This window comes from Rutilus rutilus, assembly GCF_951802725.1.
Source record: "Rutilus rutilus genome assembly, chromosome: 16".
Classification (NCBI taxonomy): domain Eukaryota; kingdom Metazoa; phylum Chordata; class Actinopteri; order Cypriniformes; family Leuciscidae; genus Rutilus; species Rutilus rutilus.
Genome location: NC_140224.1, coordinates 2,426,160 through 2,452,762, shown reverse-complemented (window position 1 = coordinate 2,452,762; position 26,603 = coordinate 2,426,160). Strand labels below are relative to the sequence as shown.

The 26,603-nt window shown below is 36.3% G+C and overlaps 1 protein-coding gene across 2 annotated transcripts in view; it reads right to left on the bottom strand.

Annotated features, from left to right (window-relative positions):
- Positions 1-26,603, bottom strand: part of slc39a11 (solute carrier family 39, member 11) — a 142,693-nt gene that overhangs the window by 57,462 nt on the left and 58,628 nt on the right. The window contains exon 5 of one of the 2 annotated variants that reach the window (XM_084434994.1): positions 16,319-16,466. In XM_084434994.1, coding sequence (XP_084291120.1) covers positions 16,319-16,466 — 148 coding nt within the window. The remainder of the gene's footprint in view (positions 1-16,318; positions 16,467-26,603) is intronic. The other variant, XM_084434995.1, reaches the window with a different exon arrangement.

Sequence of the window (26,603 nt, the reverse complement as noted above, 5' to 3'; positions counted from 1 at the left end):
GGATGGATGGATGGATGGGTGAACGGACGGATGGATATGAATGTAATTTATTTCATAATTCAGCTGGAGTGTAAATCATCCCACAAGTTTCAATGATTTGTTGTAAAGTCTCAGGTTGGCCAACACAATATCTCAAAAAAAAGATAAATTTAAAAAATCCTAAAATAGTCAAAAGAACCTGTCCAGGGCAGCTGCTTTTTGCATTATATAATGGGTAGATGCTGAGATGTTGCAATGAAATTCCAGATTGTTAGATTTGAGATGTTTGCCCATGAAAACCTTCCCACAGTGATGCTAGGCTGATGTTGTGGGTGCTTGAGTTTGCAATGCAGTTATTAAAGTGTTTTCGGTGGTTTCTTGCCAAAAAATATCAAACAAGTGCATCTGCAAATCTCTATGATACTCTGGACCCTAAATATGACTCTCTACTTTCCTTGTTTTATCATCTGCCAGGCAAAAAAATGCTTAGGAAAAGTAATAGCACACCCCTCCACAAGCCGTGCAAATTGAGATATCATTCATGTTCTCAGCTCGCCTTACCAAGCAACACTAATAATTACTTGTTTTATGGATTGTACAAAGCAGAATTGCACTCTCTGTCAGTAACAAACACCAAACCCAATAAACACACACACTCCAGCGTCACACACTCAGTCTCTGAGGAATTCTCCAGCCTCAACATATCATTAAAACATCATAAAAATGTCACGTATAAACCCCAAAAATATGAAAATATATCTTCAACTCAAACATATTATTATTTAAAGTTCAGAACCGCATGCCAGAGAACAGCAGGCTACTATTTGTGCCGCTCAAACTCTCTCCACGGGCGTCCGGTTCTTCCGTTGATTACTGCTTGTTTGCTGGTTTTCTTGACATTATGCAAATTTCTGTTCAAGCAGATCCATCCCATATCACTTATGTATTTGCATATGCTTCGTTTGGCACCAGGAGGCTCAAATCTGTCTTCAGCAATCAGTCATAAGTCACTTTCGGAAACAAAATACAATTATACTTGCACAATTTGTGGCGTAAAGAGAAAGACTAATGTGACAATTTAATAACTTTCTGGCCTTGAACACTTCATGATCACGGAGGTATATAATTAAAAGGACTAAAATTGCCAATTCATACATGAGTGATCTGAAACAAACTAAAAACACTTCACTTTTTTTAAGAAAATAAACCTCATTTGCTCACAAAGGCTGTTTTTGGTACAGTAAAAAAAGTGAAATATTATTGTTTATTATTATTACGGAAACTGTGATGCACTTTTTTTCAGGATTCTTTGATAAATAGAAAGTTCAAATGAAAAGCATTTATTTAAAATAGGAAACTTTTGTTATATTATAAATGTCTTTACTGTCACTTTTGATTAATTTAATGCATCTTCGATAAAAGTATTAATAATATTTTTTTTTTTTAACCTTTCATGGCTTTAAAAGACCTGAAATATAGTGCATCATATTTACTTTTACTTACATACTTTTATGGTGATTTTATGTCATTTTTTGGAGCTTGATAGTCGCCGTCTATGGAAAAGTTCAGTTTGAACATCTCCTTTTAAGAATAAATAGTCACATGAGCTTGTTGATGTGAGTTTACAGATATAATATATTGATCCTGCCAAATACATTATAGTTTAATTCATACAACAACAAAAAAACATCTAAGCAAAACGTTTTTAACCAGGAAAAAGCAGAAGATTTCAGCACCCTCTACTGGCCACATTTGACCCGGTTTGGGGTCACTGTAACGACAGTCCACCTGTATCTAATCACATACACTTCTACATCACACACACACTCCTTCCTTATCTTTTCCCACAACTCCTCCTCTGTCATATGCCGGAGGATTGTTGAAATCAGAAACGGAATTAACTTAATACTCCACAGGCAGTGTGTACTGTCACACAGAAGTCCCCGATGTGAATATTTAACATCTGTTAGGAGCTTTCTGGTCTTTTGTCCAGTCGCTCAAACGCAGCCATCACAAGCAATGTCACGTACACGAACGGACACACACACACACACACACACGGACACCTTCTCAGCCGTCAGTCAAGCTGAGAGATCAGCCAGAGGAAAAGAAAGATCTTGTTATAATAACCCACATCCATAATTTATCTCACAAATGTCATCACAGATGTGTTTGAGAAGCGCAAACATATATCTATACATCAAACATTGTTGAAAGCCTCATCCATCTCTGTCACTGCACAATCATTTGATGAATGGAGAACAGCGTGTCCACAACATCTGCAATAAAACACAAAAATAAGTGTTGTGCAAGCTTTAATATATATATATATATATATATATATATATATATATATATATATGTTTAATAATAAAATGTTTTTCTTTTTTTATGTGACATTTATCTTTTAATAAATATATTACAAAATATAAATATAAATATATTACATATCTAAGTAACCAGTCATACAAATAATTAATATGAAACCTATAACAACACTATCTGTCCGTGAGTTTTGATTCCCACATTGCAATATTTACTTACTTCAAAACAACAATAAACTGTCAATTTAAACATAAAGGCCCCAAAATACTTGAAGCGAAATTGAAGAACGAACCGGTGTGACGCCATTTTGAACAAAATCAGGCCAAAACGAAGTTTATTTGGTGTTCGTTTCGGCAGCTTCCTAAAGTTAACTTCCCGGGAAAGGTTTGCTCCCGCTAGATAAACACCTCTGAACTACTATTGGTCGGCGGTGATGATGTCATAGGTGGGTGTGGCTCTGAGGCTCCGCCTTCTGTGAGGTGTAAATCTTCTCGGGCTCATTTCTTCAGTTCAGTCAGACGTCCTCATAAAAACACTGGAGAGCTGATTTATAGTAGTTGTAAGTCTAACTGAAAGCGACACTGACAGTTTTTTAAATGTTTAATACTGTAACGCTGCTTGCTTTTAAACAATCCATGTTTTATGGCGTTATATAAATAAACGTGACATGACTTTACTGGAGAGCTGAATTGCAGAGTTGGTGCAAACATCCACATCACTATGATCAGATGCTTTCTGAACGGCTGTTTTCTCATCGCTGTCATTTTTGTGTGTGTGTGTGTTTATTTTGTTACTGAGAGGAAAGTGCGCAGTACATATTTATATATTTATATTCACCGCTTCCAGCAGCGCGGGAGTTGACGGGATTTTACCCCAAAGAAAAAACAACAACTGGTAACACTTTATTTTACAGTGTCTTTGTTACATATGTTACATGTACTTACCATAGTAATAACAGTAAATTATGCATAATTACATGCAACTAACCCTCAACCAAACCCTAATCCTACCCTAACCCTATAGTAAGTACATGTGGTTGATTAATATTACTCAGTAACAATGACACCTTAGAATAAAGTGTAACCCAACAACACTAACCTCGCTGTGAGTATATAGGGGCATTAAAGAAGTACAGAAGCGAAATCATTTGAAGAGCCTACTGTCATTGAACTTTCAAAATCTGTTTATATTATCTTATATCTACCGTCACATAAAGAAAAATACACAAAACGTTCCATTTTTAATATTACTTGTTTCAATTTATAGAGACGTCATACTGCACAGATGACTTTCCAATGCTAATGACCTTGATGATAAAGTCATGTCGTTTTACCCCGTCATAAGTTCAGAATACAAACAATACCCTGGTCATTTGTAGTAACTTGAGATAGCACAATGCAATTTATTAGCACAATCCTTGTTTCTAAAATGAAACAGCATTCGAGTCCAAACTGCATTTCATAAGCTCTTTATGAGTCTCAGCTGGTAAAAATACCATGTATAAACATACAATGAGCGCATTAAGTCGAGAACAAAGCATTGTTTTGGATGTTCTGTCACAAAATATGTCATAAAAGCCATTATGTTGTTTTGTAACTTTGGGTTCAGTCTTAAAAATGCCAGTGTGAACGCTGAGCGAACCAGAAGTGCATGTATTATTTTCCTTTTTGGTCTAGATCAAAAGAATATAATTAGCTTGAAACATTTACAATCTTAATCGAGATAGCACAATGCAATTTATAAGCACAGTCCTTGTCTGAGAGAACGCTGTGATAGAAATTTCCCCTTTCTGAAATGAAACCGCATTGAGGTCCAAACTGCAGTCTTGATAACGCAGTGATCCTGCGCATCTTCCCTTTGAGGCTCAGCTGCCATAGAAACACACGTCATACCCATGCATACATTCATACTGTACATTCTCTGCGTGTGTATTCATGGATTCACGCCACCGGTATATTCTCTGCATAATGCAGAAGCTTTCTGTTAACACAGAGGAGACTGACGAAAGTAAAGAGCACACGCTGCTTTTAACCTCATCTCACCTTATGTGTGCTTATGTGATCAGGCATTGAAAACGAGAAACGTTAGCACACCGAGATCTGTATTCATTAGACCTGCGGTCGTTCTGAACGAACACGCTGACCTTGAGGCTTTCAGGTCTTTGTTTCTGATTGTGCAGAGATGATCACACTTTAAATCATTCCTTTTCAAATGATGAAGATGATGCAATGTGGGCAATCAGTCAATGGTTTATTATTATTATTATGTTGTGTACTATTAAACTAAACTGAAATGCATTTCATGACTGTAAAACCAAACTAATGGTGTGTTCACACCTGGCCGGTTTGGTTCGATTAAAATGAACTCTGGTGCGATTGCTCTGTTACTCTGCAGTTCATTTGAATAAGTGTGAACGCTGGCATCTAAACCTACCAAACAAGCGGCCTATAAGAAGATGGGTCTCTATCCACTAATTTAAGCAGGGGAATAAATAAACAGAGGAGATAACAAGAGACAGGTGGAGATGATTAATCGTCATAGAAACAAACAATGGTAGCTATGGCAACAAGGATAATTATGGGAACAAACAACGCAGCAATGGAAACAAAAGAAAACGGGAACAAATGACAGGCGATGAAACACTGAAACAAGGAGACCAGGAAATGCACTTCAAAATAAAAGTCCCACAACACAAAACCGGGAAAACAAGACAGACCGAACCTTTTCAGGGGGTCTCGGTCCACTTCCAAACGAACTCTGGTGCGGTTCGACTGAAATATGAAGGCGACACGGACCAAAGACATCTAAACGAACCAAAAACAGGATGTGATGTCACAAGATGTGACCCTAAAAAGGACAGAATCGCGATAGTCGTGATGTTGCTCATTATAGTTCAGTTCAGGCATCAGAACCGTGTCTCCTCGCAGCAGATCTGCGTTTGTGTGTAACGGAGGAATTACTGGTGCCGTTTTGACTCTTTTACACATTTCATAAGCTCTTTGTGTTTCTCAGCTGGTAAAAACACCACAAACATACAATGAGCGCATTCTGTCACAAAATATATGTCATGAAAAGCCTTTATTTTGTTTTGTATCTTTAGGTTCAGGGCCTTATCTTACACCCGGCGCAATGCAGCGCCAGGCGCGACGCGAGTGTGTTTTGCTAGTTTCAGCCCGACGCAGTTTTCATTTTCACGTCCTGCGCCACATTGTTTAAAAAGCAAATGCATGTGCGCCCATGGGCTGCTGGTCTGAAAACGAGGTGTGTGTTCTGGCGCATTGTTGGCGCGTTGCTATTTTGAGGAACTGAAATAGACTGAGCCATTGACCAACTGAAACCTGGTCTAAAGTCAATGGCGCAATATTTTTTTGTTATTTAATGAGCGCATTAGTAATGTGCGCCTATAGGTGGGTCCACAATCCTCTTCTTATTAAACACACAGGGACGCACAGCAGCACACAAACATGCCAAATATAAAAAATAAAAGCATTACAATGTAAAAGATTATTATTGTATACATAAAGATATGGTGGAATCCGTAGATGGTCTGCTTGCGCACTTTAACCTCTCACACACACACACACACACAGAGCTTTATCCTTGCGCACAAGCAGATCCGTTTGCGCTCTGGAGACGCGTTCGGTTTTTCCACTATTCCGTCATGTGAATAGCGAATCCGCCATGGCGTGAGCGCAACTGGCATTTAAAGGGAATGGGAGATGAAACTCTGATTGGTTTAACGCACCTAAATCCCCAAACACACTCATTACTCATTATGAGAATAGTGACAACCCTTTTAGACCATGCACCGGGAGCACCGACCATTTATCCCGTCGTTAAACTAGCAAAAGTGGATTCGGACATGCCCTAAGTGAACTTGCGCCGTGCGCTTTAAACCATGCGCTTAGATCGTTAAAATAGGGCCTACAGTCTTAAAAATGACAGTGTGAACGCCAAGCAAACCAGAACTAAATGTATTATTTCCTTTGTGGTCCAGATCAAAAGAATATAATAAGCTTGAAACATTTACAATCTGCCATGAAAATGCCACTAGACAGCAACAAAATGGCCTAAAATAAACTAAAACTACAATTATGCAGTACAAACTAATTAAAAGAAAATTGACATATGAAAAAAACTAAATGAAAAATTCAAAACAATCAACTTGTTTCCAGTGATGCGTTTACTTCAATTACATGCAAATGAGCAATATATGATGCATCACGCACAGCACAAAATTATTTCCTCTGCATACAATGTTCATTTCTAGCAGCATGAAATTTCTCATCAAACAGAACAATATGATGTTTTGTGTTCAGGTTTTCACAAGCGATGCCCAGTTACACAGTCCAGTGCACCTCCAGCTGTCGGTGTGAATGTGACACAGGTTTTTATCTCGTCGAATGATCAAGTTGCGTCTGGTTAGCACTCGGTGTCACGTGTCATTGACTGCAGTATAAACACCGCAACACAAACTCACACACTCACGTCACGTACACAAAGCCCTGACCTTCAGCTGTCTGAAAAACACTTCTAGAGATGTTTGATGTCAAATCATAAGTGTTATTTCACAAGGATTTGACTTCTATTTTCTAAGTGAAAACGTGTTTATGGAAGGGCTTTGTGTTCCATCTATCCATCTATTATATATATATATACACACACATACACACAGTCAAGTCAAGTTACCTCTACTTATATAGCGCTTTTTACAATACAAATTGTATCAAAGCAGCTTCACAGTGATCACATGAAAATAATACATCAAAGTTTGTTTCTAGAAGAAAATTGTGTCATCGTCGTCCACCAGATCAATAATATTGTTGTAGCCAAGGCCACAGACACACACACACACACACACGGCACTGCAATTGATAATATGCATCACCATTGGGAATTCATCTCTCATCATCAAAGGCTTATGATAAGAATCAAAATACCTCAATAATTGCATGAGCTGATTCCTCAAGATCTGATATCCCATGATCCTCCTGATGTAATTAAAATCAAATTATATAAAAAAAAAAAAAAAAAATTCCAATGCAGGAATCTTCTACTAAACAACTATCGACCTCGTTGGCAAATTGAATCAGTAATTTCAGTGGCAGAATAAAGAAGCTCCAAAGCTCACGGTTCTGCAAGTACTGAAGCCTGTTCATGTTTGGCATCAGCTCAAATGTGTTCAACTCAACAGAAAATTCAATTCATTATTAATATGCAAATATGAAGGGAGAAGACGGGGGAATTACAGTATAACTAAACCATCATTTTTCAGTCATTTTTACACGGTTGATATGACGTACTCAGTGTGCATATTTCTGTGAAATGATATTACATTGCTTCTTGCAACACTTTCAAAGTGAAATATGACGCTAAAATCACGTTCAGTTTTATCAGAAACGGATGATCGTGAATCTGGCAGTTTTATTACGTCGGCTGTTGAAAGTATCCCGACAGTTTGTAAATGAAATGTCCGGTGAGTGACACTAAAAGCTTTGAAAATGACGCAGCACTGACACTTAACTTGACCGATAGTGTTAAGCAAACTAGAGATAAAAACATTTGCTGAAGCAACCGTGTCATTTTAGTCTTTGAGCTCTTTCGTCGTGACTGGTGTTTCACAGACTCGTTCAAGAGCTGCTGAGAGAGTTCACTACAGCTGAACACACACACATACAGTACTGTGCAAAAGTCTTAGGCATGTTAATGTCTGTCTCAGTTTCTTCATGTTAATCACAGACGGACTCGATGATGCTGAGATCAGATCATACCGGCTGCTGTCAGACTCCTCGTGCATACACAAATCTCACTGGATTATTACAATTAATGGCAAAAAGAATGTTTGGAAATGTAAACTGATATTTCCTACTGACACACTACAGCAAAAGATAGAAATAACTGACTTAAAACCTTTTTTGGGGGGGGGGGGGGGATTAACATGCCTAAGACTTTTGCACAGTACCGTATGTGATGCAAACGTCAAAATGTGTTAGTTTACAAATCATGCACTATGGGAAAAGAGTGTTCATCTCATAACAGTGTTGTGCAAGGAACCTTTTTTAAGCAATAATCTGCTCCTGTGATCATGATGGAAACTGCAGAGAATTGTATGTATAGGTACGGTTGGCAAAAATGCTTTCGAGGTTAGTGTTAAATTGTTGAAAGATATTAGAGTTTAGTTCGGGGCGTTTAGCAACATGAACACTAGATCTGAGCTGTGAAATGTCAAGCACACACTCGGAGACGGGGAATTACAATACATCAATACACACGCGAGCAGGTGAAATTAGCAGAGGTCTCTGAGCAGCTGCGATTCACTCCAGACGGGTTTGTCTGCACATATTTTAACATAATGTGAACAACATGAAAGAGAATTAATTTATTAAATTACTGCAGCATAGTCTAAGCAAACATCTCTGGTATTTTGAGAATGGAAAAGAACATGCATGTTTTGTTTTGTTTTGTTTTTTTTTGCAATAATATTCTGAATAATTGTTTACTCTATGAAGCATTTAAAGGTGATGATACACAGGGCAACTTTCTGAGCAATGTTGCCGTCAACGGGCAACCAGATGAGACACAGGGCCCACGACCCATCTAAATGATCCAGATAGAAAATGATTGCCCATTTTCAATGTGAAAGTGCCCAAGGAACAATCGCTCGGCAAGATTGCCCCTCAACATTGCTCAAAAAGTTGCCCTGTGTATCATCACCTTAAGAGTGTGTTTTTTTTTTTTAAACAGTTATTTACTGTATTTTTATTTACAGTTATTTACTGTAATAGTTAAGACTATATTTGACAGGTAAACTGTTCCAGGTCAAGCACACGAAGAACAATCATATTTAGTTTTTTTGCAATAATATTCTGAATAATTGTTGAAGCATGAATCTATGAACTATGAAGCATTTAATTTATTTTATTTTTTATTTTTTTACCGTGACTGCCAAAGTAGGACAATATTTTTTTTTGTTTTTTTGTATCCAACCAATCGGATTTTAGGTTTTTGACTGGAGTTATTTACTGTAATAGTTAAGATATGTTTGACAGGTAAACTATTTGTATATTATATAACAATACATTGTAAGGGTCAAAATTTTCGATTTTTCTTTTATGCCAAAAATCATGAGGATATTAAGTAAAGATCATGTTCCATGAAGATATTTTATAAATTTCCTACCGTAAATATATAAAACATGTATATTTGTGAGTGAATGCGGCACAATCGTGAACATAAATGAACAACTTTAAAGGCGATTTTCTCAAATGTTTCGATGTGTTTGCACCCTCAGATTCCAGATTTACAAAGTTCACATATATATATATGCCTATTGCTTTTCTTGCTCCATTTGCCAAATGCTATATGCATTAGCCAAGATCTCTTACCTTGAGGCAATCATGATGACACTGTTTGTTTACTGTGTGTTTACTGAAGGCCTGCTGTTAGTGCAATGTGAAAAATGTACACGTGGTGAAGGCGGCCAAGTTACTCTCGGCTCAGCACGAGCAGCTCTTCATATCTCCATCCCGAACGCTGCTGAAAACCCTCCGTAATGGAAGACACTGAGCCGGAGAGAACCACAGATAATGCCCGTCTATTCAGGCCTGTTGTGTTTCTCCACCTCCATCTTCACCTTCAAATTCTCACATAACGAGACGAGCCTCAGGGGGAATCTCTCACAGAACACAATAAGAGAATAAACTGCATATATTCCCAGCACTTTATAAACACCGACGCGGGGAGAACAAGACGTGCGAACACAGAACTTCAGGCGGGCCGCGACAACAAACATCAGATTTTCCCGTGGAGCAAATAGAGAAGGACTTTGATTTTGCCAGTTACATAGTAAATAACTCAACAGTCGTATTTTCATTTTCCATAATTATTTTATGACTGTTTTCGGCTGCTAAGCCTTTAAGACTTCAGCCGCGTGTAAACACACTCTTCGCACCTGGAAAGAAGAGGTTTACTGTCAGCTTCGTTTTAGCTTTTAACATCTGCAATATTCAATAACAGCCTCTTTGATTCTGAAAGACTCCGTAGGGTTAATTCATTTAAAAATGTAGGTATTATAAGCCAATAAAGCTATGAGAAAATAATTTTAACTCCTGATTTGTGTTGAAACAAATGAAGAATCAATTTATCAAAACTTAAATAAATAAACATTTATCTTTAAAAAACAAATGTAGTATTTTTTTATATATATACAGTACCAGTCAAAAGTTTGGAAACACTACTATTTTTAATGCTTTTGCAAGAAGTCTCTTATGCTCATCAAGCCTGCAGTTAAAAAAAAAAAAAAAAAAAAAAAAACAGTAACATTATGAAATATTATTACAATTTAAAATAATGGTTCTCTTTTTTAATATACTTTAAAATGTAATTTATTTTTGTGATGCAAAGCTGAATTTTCATCAGCAAGTACTCCAGTCTTTGGTGTCTTATGATCCTTCAGAAATCATTCTAATATGATGATTTGATACTCAGTTATTATCAATGATGGAAACAGTTGTGCTGTTTAATATATTTTTTGGAATACTTTTTTCAGGATTCATTGATGAGTAAAACGTTAACAGCATTTATTCATAAAAACAGCATTTATTCAAAATAAAAACATTTCTAACAATATAAATCGTTACCATCACCTTTTATCAATTTAACGCATTCTTGTTGAATTAAAGTACTAATTTCTTTAAAAAAAATAGTTATTGTTCCCAAACTTTTGAACGGTAGTGTATATTGTTACAAAAGATTTCTATTCTAAATAAATACAGTTCTTTTTAACTTTTTATTCATCAAATAATCCTGAAAAAAGTATCTCAGGTTATAAAAAAAATATTAAGCAGCACAACTGTTTCCAACATTGATCATAAATCAGCATATTAGAATGATTTCTGAAGGATCATAAGACACCAAAGACTGGAGTACTTGCTGATGAAAATTCAGCTTTGCATCACAAAAATAAATTACATTTTAAAGTATATTAAAAAAGAGAACCATTATTTTAAATTGTAATAATATTTCATAATTTTAATAATGATAATAAAAATATTTTTTTTTTAACTGCAGGCTTGATGAGCATAAGAGACTTCTTTCAAAAGCATTAAAAATAGTAGTGTTTCCAAATTTTTGACTGGTACTGTATATATATATATATATATATATATTGCTTTATCCATTTGTCATTCAAGATTTCTTTTAAAAATAACTGTAACCTTTTGTCTAAAACTCAGGATGGCCAAATGTTTCTTTTATCCCCAAGATTTAATATTAAATGAAACGACACAAAGGGATCACGTTGTTCTGTGCGTGTCGGTTCTGCTCTCAGGCTCCTCCTGCAGATTCACACTGATCTCAGGTCAGTGAACCAGAGTCTGGTGCTGGAAAAGACAAGTGCAGTGCTGAGAGAGAGACCACATCAGCACCGACACACACACACACACACACACACCAGCCACAACACAACCAACACCGAACTCACAAAAACAGCAGCACAGTTTATGCGGAGTAAGAAATGGCAATCAGACATCTTCACTTCGACACCACACACCTCTCTCCACTTCTGGACATGTCTGATGGATGATGTGCACTGGGATGGCTGAGAGGAAAATCACCCGAAGAGGAAAACACACAATAATCAGCAGTTTGATGATTATACAGCGTATGAAGCCTCTATACAAAACTCATTATTAAAGGTATTCTTAATGGATTCAAAATGCGTTTTAAATAACTCTAACCACAGTTATAATACATTATATTTATTTCCTATTGTTTGGTAAACAGTATAATTTATTGAATAATATATTGAAGCAATTGACCAACATTAACTTCCTATATTATGCATTATCTTTAACCCTATGGTCTTCGGTCAATTTAGATCGATTTTGTATTTTTATTTTTAATCTTATTTTTTTCCACTATTTTACTTCATTCAAATTGTTAGAAACTTTTGTGGCACTTGCTATAAACTCAAAAAAAAAAAAAAAAAAAATAACATGGACAAAAAGCTAAATTGTCTTTAAAAAATAGATACATTTGTGATCTTGGTCAAAAATGGCCTTTTTTGAGTTGGAAAAATGAAAAATATAAAACATATTGAACCTTGTACAATCAACAAATCAGCAATGATAAAGTAGTCATTGAGAAGTCTAAATATATATATCCACATGAAAAACCTAAGAAAAGTAAGTAATTATGTCTGAAAATATTCGTATAATAATTTAGGGAACACACACCCTGATTCCTTGCGTTGGAGTTTAAATCACCTATAGCTCAATTTTAACTTAAATATATGTTTTTCTAATGTAATTTGTACTTTATTTATATACAGTAGAAATTAATGGTGCATAATTTAGAGGTGAGTGTAATATAGTACCATGAAATCCCCTATAAATACAAAAAATATATCATTGAAACAAAACATAGTCCATTAATTTCAATGCTCAATCCTGTCTTGACCGATGAGATCAGTGAGGTATACTAATAATAATAATAATCTTATTAAGGTAAACACCTTATACTAATGTTAAAGGTGTCAAATAAACTGCTTAAGTAACGTATTTACATTTATTAACAAATATATTTAACATGTTATGATGTGCTATGAGACATTACGAATACCTTCATAATAAATTGCATATATACAGGCTTCACGGAAACTGATTTCTTCGTGTTTGGAGATCAATCATCAAGAGAGAAACAGAGTTGAGAATAGCGGCACATGACAGATAGTCAGAAACACCATTTCCTTTTAAACCCTTTATCTGAATGTGTGCAAACACAGAATATGTGCAAAGCTGCGGGTGAATTAAGGCAGTCTTCACCAACAGATGATGAAGAAACCGCTCTCAGCCTGTAATGTGCTGAGAGACGTCATGGCTGCAGGCGCTGGTCAGATATTAATAACCTCCTATCAGTCTTCACTTCATGCTGGATAGCCGACTCCAGTCACGACACACACCTGAGATCCTCCCTCGCTCACTTTACAGCGGAGCTCTGCGAACTCACCGGCTCTCCAAAGCCTCTTCACTCACGTTTAGCACTGATCAAACTAAATATTAAATCAGCAGATTGCTTTTATATTCGTTTTATTTGAGTTTGCAATTTATGTAACCCTGATATAAATATTGTTTGAAAAACCTCTTCTAGCAATAAATATAATAATCAAAGTAAATCTGACAAAATTAATAAAAGCAATTTGCAAAATAATCTGACACTCAGTTGAAGCTAATTTGGAATTGATGTTATAATTGGAAAAAAATTCAGATTAAACATTATATCATGAAAAAATAAATAATTTAATATAATTTATTTACTTATAAATTAACATTTATAAAAAAAAATATTTTAAACATAAATAATATAAATAAATAAATACATTCATTTTAATTATTAACTTGCTCACTTAAGTAACCATCATTTATTTAATGAAATAAATTATTAAAATAAAACAATTTATTATTTGCAGTATTTGTATCGATGTTTGTTTATACAGTTAGGCCTGCTTGAACTCATAAATAAATAATTTCACTTTTTTATTTATTGAAGAAAACAAATTCTAGTACCGCTTTCATGATAATAAATAAATAAATAAATAATACATAAAAAATGTATTAACTTGTTCACTAACTGAAGTAACCATAATTAATTTAATGATTTACATTATTCAAATAAAACAATTTATTGTTTTGATGTTTGATCATAAAGTTACTTAAATACATCATGCACTTTTATTTATTAATTAGTTTATTTATGTAATAAAAAAAATAAAGTAGTTTATTCTGGTATTGCTTTTATGATAGATTAAAAAAACATAAATAAAAAAATTAATGCATTCTCACAAGGTAATTTTTTTCACTTCACTCTGTGGGTAATAATTACTGATAATCATGATATTCACAAAAGTCCAGTATTTTTAATCCTGTGTGAAAATGGTGTATTGCAGTAGCTGAATACAATCATGAAATTATAAGCGTAACTGTAGCAAAAATGTGATAATTACACCAAACTGACCCATTTCCTTGAATAAGCTTTCTATTACATATATATCTAATGATGTCTTCACCGTGCAGTTCTCTGTGAGCGTGGAGATGGACGTCTGCAGATGCTGATAATGTCTCCGAGCGCCTGGAGCTGTCAGTCAGAAGCCGCACGTTCCACTCGTTCAGCATGTCATATTTTCACACTCGTTTAGCTCTGATAATTAGACTATGGATTCTGCCTCAGGAGTTACAGCTGTACAGCTTGCAACAACGTTCTCTCTAACACAGCGAGTTAATAAAACCCATGTTTTATGAGTCATTTGAACCACATAAAAGCTATAATGCTTAATGGGTGAGGAAGAATAGCCATTTCAGTTTCTGCATGATGGAATATTCAGAAAAGCTGATATAAGTCCGATATTATGCAATAATGCCACCAGATATGCCAAATATGAATCCCTTTAGTGATTTTTTCTGAATTATTGTAATGATTTAAATAATAAAATCAGCCCTGAAAAACAAAAACGGAATAATTTTTTTTCCTTATACATTTTTTTTGGCACGTTTTATTCTATTCATTTTATACACTACTGGTCAAGATTTTTAGATCGGTAAGATTTTTTATGTTTTTAAAAGAAGTCTCTTCTGCTCACCAAGGCTGCGTTTATTTGATAAAAAACTATATTAAAAAAAATAATAAAAAAAGCAATATTGTGAAATATTATGACAATTTAAAATGACTGTTTTCTATTTTAATATATTTTAAAATGTAATTTATTCCTGTGATCAAAGCTGAATTTTCAGCATCATTACTCCAGTCTTCAGTGTCACATGATCCTTCAGAAATCATTCTAATATGAAGATTTGATGCTCAAAAAACATTCATTATTATTATCAATGTTGAAAACAGTTGTGTACAATTTTTTTTCAAAATCCTTTGATGAATAGAAAGGTCAAAAGAACAGCATTTATTTAAAATAGAATATTTTCTAACATTATAAATGTCTTTACTGTAACCTTTGATCAGTTTAACTCATCCTTGATGAATAAAAGCATTGATTTATTTTATTTATTTCCCCCAAAAATTTTTATTAAAATTCTTACTGACCCCAAACTTTTGAACGGCAGTGTTTAATGCTACAAAAGCTTTAGATTTCAGATAAATGCTGTTCTTTTGAACTGTATATTCATCATAACATCATGAAATAAAAATGTAAAAAACTGTTTTCAACATTGATAATAATCATAAATGTTTCTTGAGGATCAAATCATCATATTAGAATGATTTGTGAAGGATCATGTGACACTGAAGACTGGAGTAATGATGCTGAAAATTCAGCTTTGATCACAGGAGTAAATTACATTTTAAGACATATTAAAATAGAAAACAGTCATTTTAAATTGTCATAATATTTCACAATATTACTGTTTTTTTTTTTTATTATTGTTTTTTTATCAAATAAATGCAGCCTTGGTGAGCAGAAGAGACTTCTTTTAAAAACAAAAAATCTTACCGATCTAAAACTTTTGACCGGTAGTGTGTATGTGTATATATATAAATATAAATTCCATAAATTTTATTCCATGCATTTTAATATATAAAATATATATATTTATTTTTTCTGTCTTTATTGTTAGCATAAATATCACCTAAAGCACCGCATGCTCTTCTCATGGTGGTAAACCTCAAAAGTTGCATGGTAATATTTCCATAAATAATGCATTAAGCACCACTTGAGATAAGTGTGTGTTCCTGCTGTGCTCTATTCATGGCAAAAAGCAATTTTTGAAAGGAGACCCACCACCAGCACTTCTTAGCACACACTTCATTTAAAGAGACACAAGAGAAACAATAAAGTCTCAGAAGAGCCCAGAGAAAACCCTAGAAAAGTGAGCTTGCCCATTACAAAAAGATCCAGGAATGTGATTCAGAAGCGCGAGGAAAGCCGACAGGAGCCCGGAGAGAGCCATCACACAGCTGACACACATCTAACGCGTGAGAGAAGAGAGTGGGATCGTGAAGAAGAGCTTGCCTGAGTGAACTCCTGCTCTACCTATCCTGATGGACATCTGCTCCTCCTCATCCTCCTCTTCCTCGCACAGGCCAGCCAGAGAGCTCTTCTTCTTCTTCTTCTTATCAGCCGGCAGCGCCAGAGCCATGTGAGGGTCCGACACGATACCCTGCAACAAACAATCAAACGGACAGATATAAACACATTCCAAAAGCCATTGAAGTGTGAACTATTGAATGAGATATCATCTTTAATAATAAATAAATAAAAATATGTGACATGCTGCATCAGTGCCTTTGAAAAGCCTTGCGCTGTGTTTTTGCTTTAAGGCAAAGTGGCATGATTTGTCAAGATGTCAACCAAGAAAATATATCCCTACGCAAACACAGGAATGCCAATGGGGTTTCAAGTCACAGATATCGACCTATATATATATTTATTTATTTATTGTTCCTTTTGAAAAAGATTAGCTTTTGAAAACAGAAGTGCAGTGAAATTGCAGGCATCCATTTCAGAGCTGCCATTAATAAAGATCCTCGGGCTGTTGCGTTGGCTCTGAATAAGTAAAGGCACAGAGAGAGATGTGGCATTAAGAAGTCAACAAATCCATCGCAAAACAAAACCATACAAGCCGCCAGGCTGAGACCGAGCTGAATAATGGATGACACACTGAGGAACGTTCACCATATCTCTGCATTTAAATATGATATAATCACACTGTACGAATAACTGGCCATTTAAAGTATTATATCTTTGCTGTATTCATGTGACTTCACTGAATAAACCTCATCTCAAAGCGAGCACTTTAATAACGTCATCTTCTGATGTTTAACGCGGGGTTAAATGTAACACGGACCTTTCACACAGTTAGTCAGGGTCAGGTTGTGTTTCCGCTCTTTTTCTCTCGGTCTCCCGCGGGTTTGTGGAAAGTTTTGATAAGATTTCGTAAAGATTCTGGACGAAGAGTGTTTTGACACCATGCAAGTACATTTTTTCATCATATGTTTTTTTCCGGTTTCTGAGTTGTGTGTGTGCGTCACCAAATCTCACTTTATATGACCTTAATCACTGTCTTGTTGGCTAAAACATATCAGCAACTGTTAGCTCGGCTTAAACTGTGTTTTACACAGCGGGGTCAGTCGTAGCACAGTGTTACAGCCGCCGAGTGTACAGCGATAATGACATGAGAACAGGGAGACACACAACTTTTCAGCTTTGAGGATTTATTTCTATATTTATTTTGCCACATTTAACTTTGTTGGACTTTCACAAACAATGTTGGAATTTAAATGTCAAAGTATGATTTTTTTCACATTTGTTAACTTATGCATTGATCACTTTTTATTTCTAAAAAAAATAGCCTGTTTTCATGCAATAAATCCTTTAAAATGTGATTTTAAAGCTTGTTTTTATTATTATTACTGTTATAAATAATAATAATAATTGTGCATGCAGCTGCCACACACAAACATAATTCAGTTGCAATTACAATATTTTATGATTTTATTCATTTATTTATTGCAAAACTGTGCAGCCCTTTACTATATCTCTATCCATGATATTGATCCATATTAAGGATGTTTGGATGAGGGATGGATGTATGGATATCTATCTATACAGATGTACAAACAATATCAAACTACACAGATAAAATAGTACTAAATTATGTGTGTTACACACAAGTGTTACAACTAACCCTCTGTCTGTTACAGTTAACCCCGCATATGGGGTAAGTTGTCACATTTGTACTTCTGTCACTTTCAGTGCAACTGTATGAAAATGGCAGATCCTAGAAAAAAAATGTAGTGTTCATTTGTAGCAGAGATGTGTATGTTGCTTGTGTAAAAAAAAAAAGAAAAAAAAAAAGATGAATCTAACTTAAATATCTGTTTAATAATTGAGCTAAAACCTAAATGTGTTAGGTTGTGCCCGTGCTCCCCTGTGTGGGAAACCATGCTGGAGTCAAATTATGAGCAGATATGAGCATAACTGCAGACAAAACAACACTTCTGCTCTGAAACTGCACATGCGTATCTTCCACTAGAGCGGAGGGAGACGCTGTGTCTTATATTGATTATTTGCTCTTTATGGGTAAGAGTCAAAATCACACAAAAGCATCAGTTTTTCCAAATGTGGACTTGGACACTCGACCGTCACAGCTTTAATTACGTAATGACAAAATAAAGTGCATACACTGTTATTATACACCATTCATACATTATTGTTATTATTATTATTATTATTATTATTATTATGAACTGTTATTATTACTATTTAATGTTATAAATATATACCTTTTTTTTATGTGCAATCTCCCGCTTTCCATTATCTCAATTATCTATGCATTTATCCTGTCAATATGGGTCAACAACATCAGATGTACAGATAATATTCATATATTTACTTTATACACTGGTAAATATTGCATTCAAATGAATGAATGAATGAATGAACGAACGAACGAACGAACGAACGAACGAACGAACGAACGAACGAACGAACGAACGAACGAACGAACGAACGAACGAACGAACGTGATGAATGAATGGATGAATGGATGGATGAATGACTGAATTAATGGATAAACGAATGAACGGATGAATTAATGGATGGAATTTATGAATGAATGAATGAATGGATGAATGAGCGAATGAGCGAATGAGCGAATGAATGAATGAATGAATGAATGAATGAATGAATGAATGAATGAATGAATGAATGAATGAATGAATGAATGAATGAATGAACGAATTGTGACTCTCACTGAAAGGCTCTGCCGGCCTGAAGACGCTCACATCATCTTGCGTTTGATAAAGAAATCAATAACAGCTCTTTCAGGAAAGCCAAAAGCCTCTCATCTCTAAAATTAAATATGAAGGAAATGCCAATGTCACGACCACAGGAGAAAGAATATCGGAGATTCACTGAAAGCAAGGACCAAAGAGCCCTCGATAATGCCCTCCATAGATAATCTCTATAATCAAACCACGAGAGCATTCTGTGCGCCAGAGACGGAACAAATCATAACTATTTTGATATAGTTAAAAATATACGATGATGTGCTTCAACTACTTCTGACTGACGTATGCAGTGCATCATCATACGCATCATCAATCAAACACACACAAAATCATTCACCTCAGTGTATATGATCTGCAGTGTGTGAGTGTTTGACCAGTGGCGTTTGAGCAAGAATTCAGAAACAAATGAATAATATGTTCATACATAATGAAATGTAACGATATATTCACATAGTAGCATTGGTTATCATCAGAAGTTGATGGTGAAGCGTGTCATTTATTCATGTTTTCTTCTATGTTAGTTTAATATGCAGAGAGAACTTCAGAAATATCATCACAGTCTTAGCCGAGCAGAAAGTGTGTGACCTGAACATCTCTGCTCCTCGTTCATGATGAAACACACCTGTAAACACTGATGAGTGTCTTTGAGAATCGCCAATGTGCAAGTTATTAACCTCACACACTTCTGAGACAAGATCGACAACATCTCATCAGCCTGGACCCTCAAACAACACACACACATATACACGTTCACACACACACACACGCACACACACGCACACACACACGCGCGCGCTCACACACACACACACGCGCACACGCACACGCACACTTATCCACACAGTCACACACATGCACACACACGCGCGCTCACACTCACACACACACACACACACACACTCACTCACTCACTCACTCACTCATCCACATACTGTCACACACACGCTCATCCACACACACATAAATGCTCACACATACACGCTTACACATACACCCGCTCACACACACGTTCACACACGCTCTCACACACACACAGAGACACACATATACACACACAGATGAAGGGCACAAAGGAGCAAAACAAGGTACCATTACACTGTTTTTGCTACAGATGAGATCATCAGTCTGTGCACTAAAAGACCAAACGATCATCTAAATAAGAGAAAAGAGTGTGAGAGTGTTTTGGGGTTATTCATTTCAATAAATAAATCATGGCAGGTTCTCAGCTGAAGCATGTCACGAAGTCTTCTTAACACTTTCAAGAGAGTTAGACTTGTTTATACTAGAGCTAAAATACGTGGACTAAATGTCACAAAAATCCAATCTGGGTTTCATAAATCTTCGTTTTAAAGTGCCCCTGTTATGCTTTTGGGGATATGACCTTTCATGTAGTGTAATATAACTGGTTGTGCCTGAACCGCCTGAAACGAGTCGTCAGTGATTCAGTCTCACGTTTGTTACTAATTTGCATAATGCCAGTCTATGCTCTTCATTGGCTGAACGAGAACATCTGTTTGGTGTTTAATGTCTGGTTCAGATTACACGATTTTAGCCCGATTTTGACACGATCCATTTGACGTAGGGTGTCGTGGGGATTCGTAAACGACAACGGGCGTCAGGACGCAAGATTCAACGTCTCATCTCTTATAGTGTGTCATAGTGGACGACAACCGACCCGCGTCTGCGATGCTTCACGACATCACCATAAAAAGACTAGCATGGTTAATTTTTTTTCCGGTCCTCCACGACCGGTTCCATCAAGAGTGAGTGTGTGCGTGCGTGCGTAAGCGAGAGTGTGCGTGTGTGTGTGTGCACGTGTGTGTGTGCGCGCGCGTGTGTGTGTGTGTGAGTGAGTGAGCGAGAGTAAGTGTGCACGACTGAGTGAGTGATTGAGTGAGAGTGAGTGAGTGTGCGAGAGTGAGTGTGTGTTTGTGCACGAGTGAGTGAGTGTATATTATGAAAAAATTAAAAGTGGTTTTTTTTTAAACCTATTGTAGGAGATGCCAAAACAAGACGAGGAACCTTTAAAATAGCATACTTTAATTCTTCAAACTGTGGTCTGAGATCTATAACACTCAAGTGTGTATATGTATGTGAGACATGAGAGTCTGATTATACACCTGCAATTTTATGCTTGCTCTTATCTAATGTCCTCACAATCTCAGACCGTTTATTACATTACGACTGCATTGCCAAATGAAATGCACACCATGTTCTCAAACAAATCATACTTTATCATTGAAATAACATATGCAAGGAGTGTCCTCTGTTTTCTTAGCATGTCACATTTTCCTCTCGACGTTCAATATCGTATCGACTGATACTTATGAAACCCACAGTGAGAAACTCATAGAAGCTGAATGTCAAGTATTTTACTAGAACACGCATTGTGACAAAATGATTGCTCAGTTTAATCACAGACAGCGTGTCTCTGCATGGGTGGCAGTGTGCAAGAAATGCATCATGTTTGCCATCATCTGTCCTTTGTTTGTGGGTAAGTTACGAGCGCTGACGCACAAAATCAATCCAAATGAGCAAGCCGTTAGCAGAATTTATGGAGGTAGGACACACAGGGATATATCATCACGGACCGCTCTTATCATCAGTCCTCTATACACCAGATGACACGCACCGGCCGTTCCCACCGGGCCAATAAACACCCTTGTTATTGACCCTTTGGTTCATTGTTCTCCTTAAAAGGCATCATATCATTAAAAAAAAAAAAAAGCCCCAAAAGTATTAGGACAATTTGTGGTTGTCAAATGTTATTGGAACATGTTGATGGTTAATTAGCCTGAGTGAACTTGAGGAGGACTGACCTCAAACACGCACACTAGCTGAAAGTCATTGCATGCTGCAAGTTACTGTATATTGAAACACCAGTAGGTGGCGACACTCTTTATGAGTGATTCATTGTTTCATTCATTCAACCAATTCGTTTAAAAGCCCTGATTCCACCAGGAACGAAACGATGTCTTCAAGAACAAGTCATTGAATCATTTATTCAAATTATCTTAAAAAAAAAAAAATTTGATTTATTCAAGAACCAAAAAAATGACTGTTTATGAGTGTGTCATTCAATGATTCACTCAAATGATTCACTCAAAACCACAGATTCATTTTGGAACAAAACAAGTGACTCTTTGGCTGCGTCTGAAAGCTTAAAAGTCCCCCTGTAGTCAATCATTTTACACCTTTAAACTCACCTTTGATCACCAAAATTACATATTTAAATGTTTTTCCTTGAAAAAAATAATCCATGCCTTATCATATCATATCGAACTATTCGCAGAATAATTACTTATTCAAAATAATTACCTATTCAAGGGAGTACGTGATTTCGGATGCAGCCGCTGTCTTTATGGCTACGTTCACACTTTCAGTCCAAATCCGATTTTTGTGCATATCCGATTGAAACCCAATCAGATTTAGCTAGTGTGAACGGCAAAAAAAAAATCACATCAAATGCGATTTTTACAAATCCGTTTCAAGCTACATTCATTTGTGGTTTGAAATCCTATTCAAATCGCATTTCTGGAAATCCGTTTCAGTCTGACTGCTCTGATCGGTTTATGTGACTTTCTCCACGCACATAAAACATAAACGTCAGACATTGTTATAGGAAACATGCTGAAAGTCGCTGCTGAAACAAGGGTGTGTTGTTGCGAAGTGCCAGACGAGCAGAAAAGGACGATATGTTTCGTATATGTAACGGAGACATGTTTTGAGACCGGCGGAGAATAGTCAAGCGCGGTGGCTATCAGTGTTGAGGGAAACTCATTACAAGTAACTTGAGTTACGTAATCAGATTACTTTTTCAAGTAACTAAAGTAACGCATGACTTTTTCAATTTACAACAAAATATCAAAGTTACTTTTTCAAATAAGTAACGCTAGTTGCTTTTTCACATTTATTGACTGACAGCTCTCCCATGTAGAGAGATAAAGTGAATAAAGTGAGGAGGTGTTGTGTGAAAACATGATGGTTATTGTAGTTCTAGACTAAATGTGAACATGCATTTACTCATCTCACTGGCACGAAAACATTCAGTATTCCTCAAAATGAATAAAAAAAAGGTAAAATGCAATCTCAGAATTTTACACAAAACCTTTATAATTAACTATATTAAATTACACAAATATAATTTATGCATTTAATCTCACTTTATTAAAGGTGCAATGTGTGATATTTCTGAGGATCTATTGACAGAAATGCAATATAAGATCCATAACTATGTTTTCAGTGGTGTATAAAGACCTTACTTAATGAACCGTTATGTTTTTATTACCTTAGAATGAGTCATTTATATGTACATAACGGCGGCCACCCCTTCTATGAAGGTCGCCATATCGTGACGTCATGTTTCTACCGTAGCCGACAGCGAACAGACAGCGCTACAGACGCGTTTCATCACTAACTTGAATGAGAAGCAGCAGAAAAAGACGCGGCTTCCTACGTCGGCCACCGTAGCCTCTCATTCGAGTTTGAAATTTCAAGGAAAGGCCGCGAATTATTGACCGGTTACAATTCGCAAATCTCACCACTAGATGCCGCTAAAAATCACACACTGCACCTTTAACCAAATGTCTTTGCTGCTGACCTTCAATGATCTAATTCAACCATACTAATAATCAAAAATTACTTTAGATTTAGAAATAAGAGTGTTGAACTTCTTTCTCCTGTATCCTGTTGTTGTTTAATCCAGAATAACAGCATCTGAAATGTTTGTGTGTACTGTGTGTACCTCTACTGTACAGGAGTAAATATGCATTTCCATCAGCCTGAGGCTTATTCATATCACTTTGGGCTCAAAGAGCCTTAACGCTTGCAAAAAAATAGAACTTTTTTGTTGTTAATAAAAAAAAAACAAGCAAGCCCAGCCCAGGTGTGAAAAAGTAACGAAAAAGTAATGTAACACATTACTTTCATAAAAAGTAACACAATTAGCTCCTTTTTTTGAGAGTAACGCAATATTTTAATGTATAAGTTACTAATAATAAGTTACTTTCCCCAACAGTGGTGGCTACACATTGTCATGCTGTAAATAAGACAACATCAGTATTGCAAACCCCTCCATGTTGCGGTTGTTGTCGTTGTTGGCATATGCCAACCATTGCAACGTCATTGCCATAAAAACCAATGCAGATATTCCAGAAAACAAAAGAGCAGCATGGACGCACAAATCAGATCTGAACAGCTGCGATACACCGTGGACGTCAATCATTTTAGATCAGATTCCAATCGGATACAAAAATAATCAGATTTGGACTGACCGTCTGTACGTAGCCTATGGGCCCTATTTTAACTATCCAAATGCATGGTTTAAAGTGCATGGCGCAAGTTCACTTAGGGCGTGTCCGAATCCACTTTTGCTAGTTTAATGATGGGGGTATTAATGGGGATAGGGATAAATGGTCGGTGCTCCCGGTGCAAGGTCTAAAAGGGTTGTCACTATTCTCATAATGAGTAATGGGTGTGTTTGGGGATTTACGTACGTTAAACCAATCAGAGTCTCATCTCCCATTCCCTTTTTAAATGCCAGTTGCGCTCGCGACATGGCAGAATTCGCTATTCACATGACGGAATTTGATAGTGGAAAGACCGAAGCCGTCTCCAGAGCGCAAACGGATCTGCTCGTGTGTGAGGTCAAAGTGCGCAAGCAGATCATCTACGCCTACGGGACAAGCCGGATTCCACCATATCTTTATGTACACAATAATAATCTTTTACATTGTAATCCTTTTATTTTAAATATTTGGCATGTTTGTGTGCTGTTGTGCATCCCTGTGTGTTTAATAAGCAGAGTGTACGCGCGTTGTGGACCCACCTATAGGCACACATTACTAACACGCTCATTAAAGAACAAAAAAAATATTGCGCCATTGACTTTAGACCAGGTTTCAGTTGGTCAATGTCTCAGTCTATTTCAGTTCCTCATAATAGCAACGCGCCAACAATGCGCCAGAACACACACTGGTTCTCAGACCAGCAGCACATGGGCGCACAAATGAAAACGGTGTCGGGCTGAAACTAGCAAAAAACACTTGCATTGCACCGGGTGTAAGATAGGGCCCTATGAGTGAGTCAGTGAAGAAAAAGGCTGTTGCTTTTTTGCTTTTTAATTTGGGTTGGTTGCAGGGAAAAACTTCTTTCTTTTTTTTCCACAGCAAAGGGACCACATCACTATCTATTCACATCAAATCTATATTCTCACTCTGGTGTGAAGAAATCAAGCTTAGAGACAGCTGGATGCTGTCAGTGATTGAAAGAGCAGGGTGGCGAAGTGCATGTGTGCGAACTGAGATCTCTCAAGCTCTTGCGGATCTGCTGAAGAAAAAGATTAGAAGAGTCAGAAGTTACACTTTGTGAACATGAAACTAGTGCTGTTCATGCCTTTTACAGAACAAAAAGCACCAGTGGACCAATGATCAACTGTTTACAGGAACATGTCATGCACATTCAGATTGGCTCGTCACAATGTCTTGCTCCAATCAGATCAAAGCCTCATTCATTACGAGAGCGTAATGAGATCTGCTTGATTAGTAAGACTCCACAGCTGGACTCCCTGAACAATGGCAGATGTGCACAGGCATATGAGCTCAGATTAGTGTGAGATTTATGCGAGGTTCAAAGAGAGGGATCCAACAAATGGAGATGGATTTTAAATTGGTATGGATCATTACTGGTGCTCAGAATATCAATTACATTTACATTTACATGTATGCATTTGGCAGACGCTTTTATCCAAAGCGACTTACATTGCATTTCAAGGTACACATTTACTTTCTTATCAGTTCTTATTATTAGATATTATATATCTATTAGACATGATCATCCACAGATAAAAGGTAAAGGTGCCACCATTGTCTGAGACAACCAGTGACAATGCTTCTATTTTCAATTCCTCATTTTATTTATTTCTCAATCTAAAAAAAAAAAAATACTGTTATTAGCATAACAATCTTACTGATGATCATGTTATCCAGCATGATTTGAGAATCCAAAGAGCATTTTAGCTTGAATGTCACAAATGAGCTCATTATGTCCATCATTTCACAATCTTGTAATCAATCATTTAATCCCTTAAAACTCATCTTTGATCACCAAAATGACATATTTAAAGTTTTTCCTTGAAAAAATTCTCTCCATGCCTTAAAATAGCTTGAATGTAACTCGACACCCTAGGCGGATCTATGAATATGCAAATGAGCCCTGCCTCCACTCACTCACTCAGCTCAGAGATCCACTGGTTGACGATCACACGTTGATCTGATTGGTTACAAGGTAGTTTGTGACGTCAGAAACACCAGCGATTTCAAAGCGTGTTTTTGAGACTGTCTTTGGTTCACTGCAGTTTTAAGGAGGAAATACTCAGCAATGCTGTCGACTTATGAACTTACACATGCTTTGTCTTAAAGCATATCAAAAACACCACATAGACTTACAGTATAAACAACATTAAAAGCTGGATTTTCACCACAGGGCTTTAAATGTTTCTTAAGCAT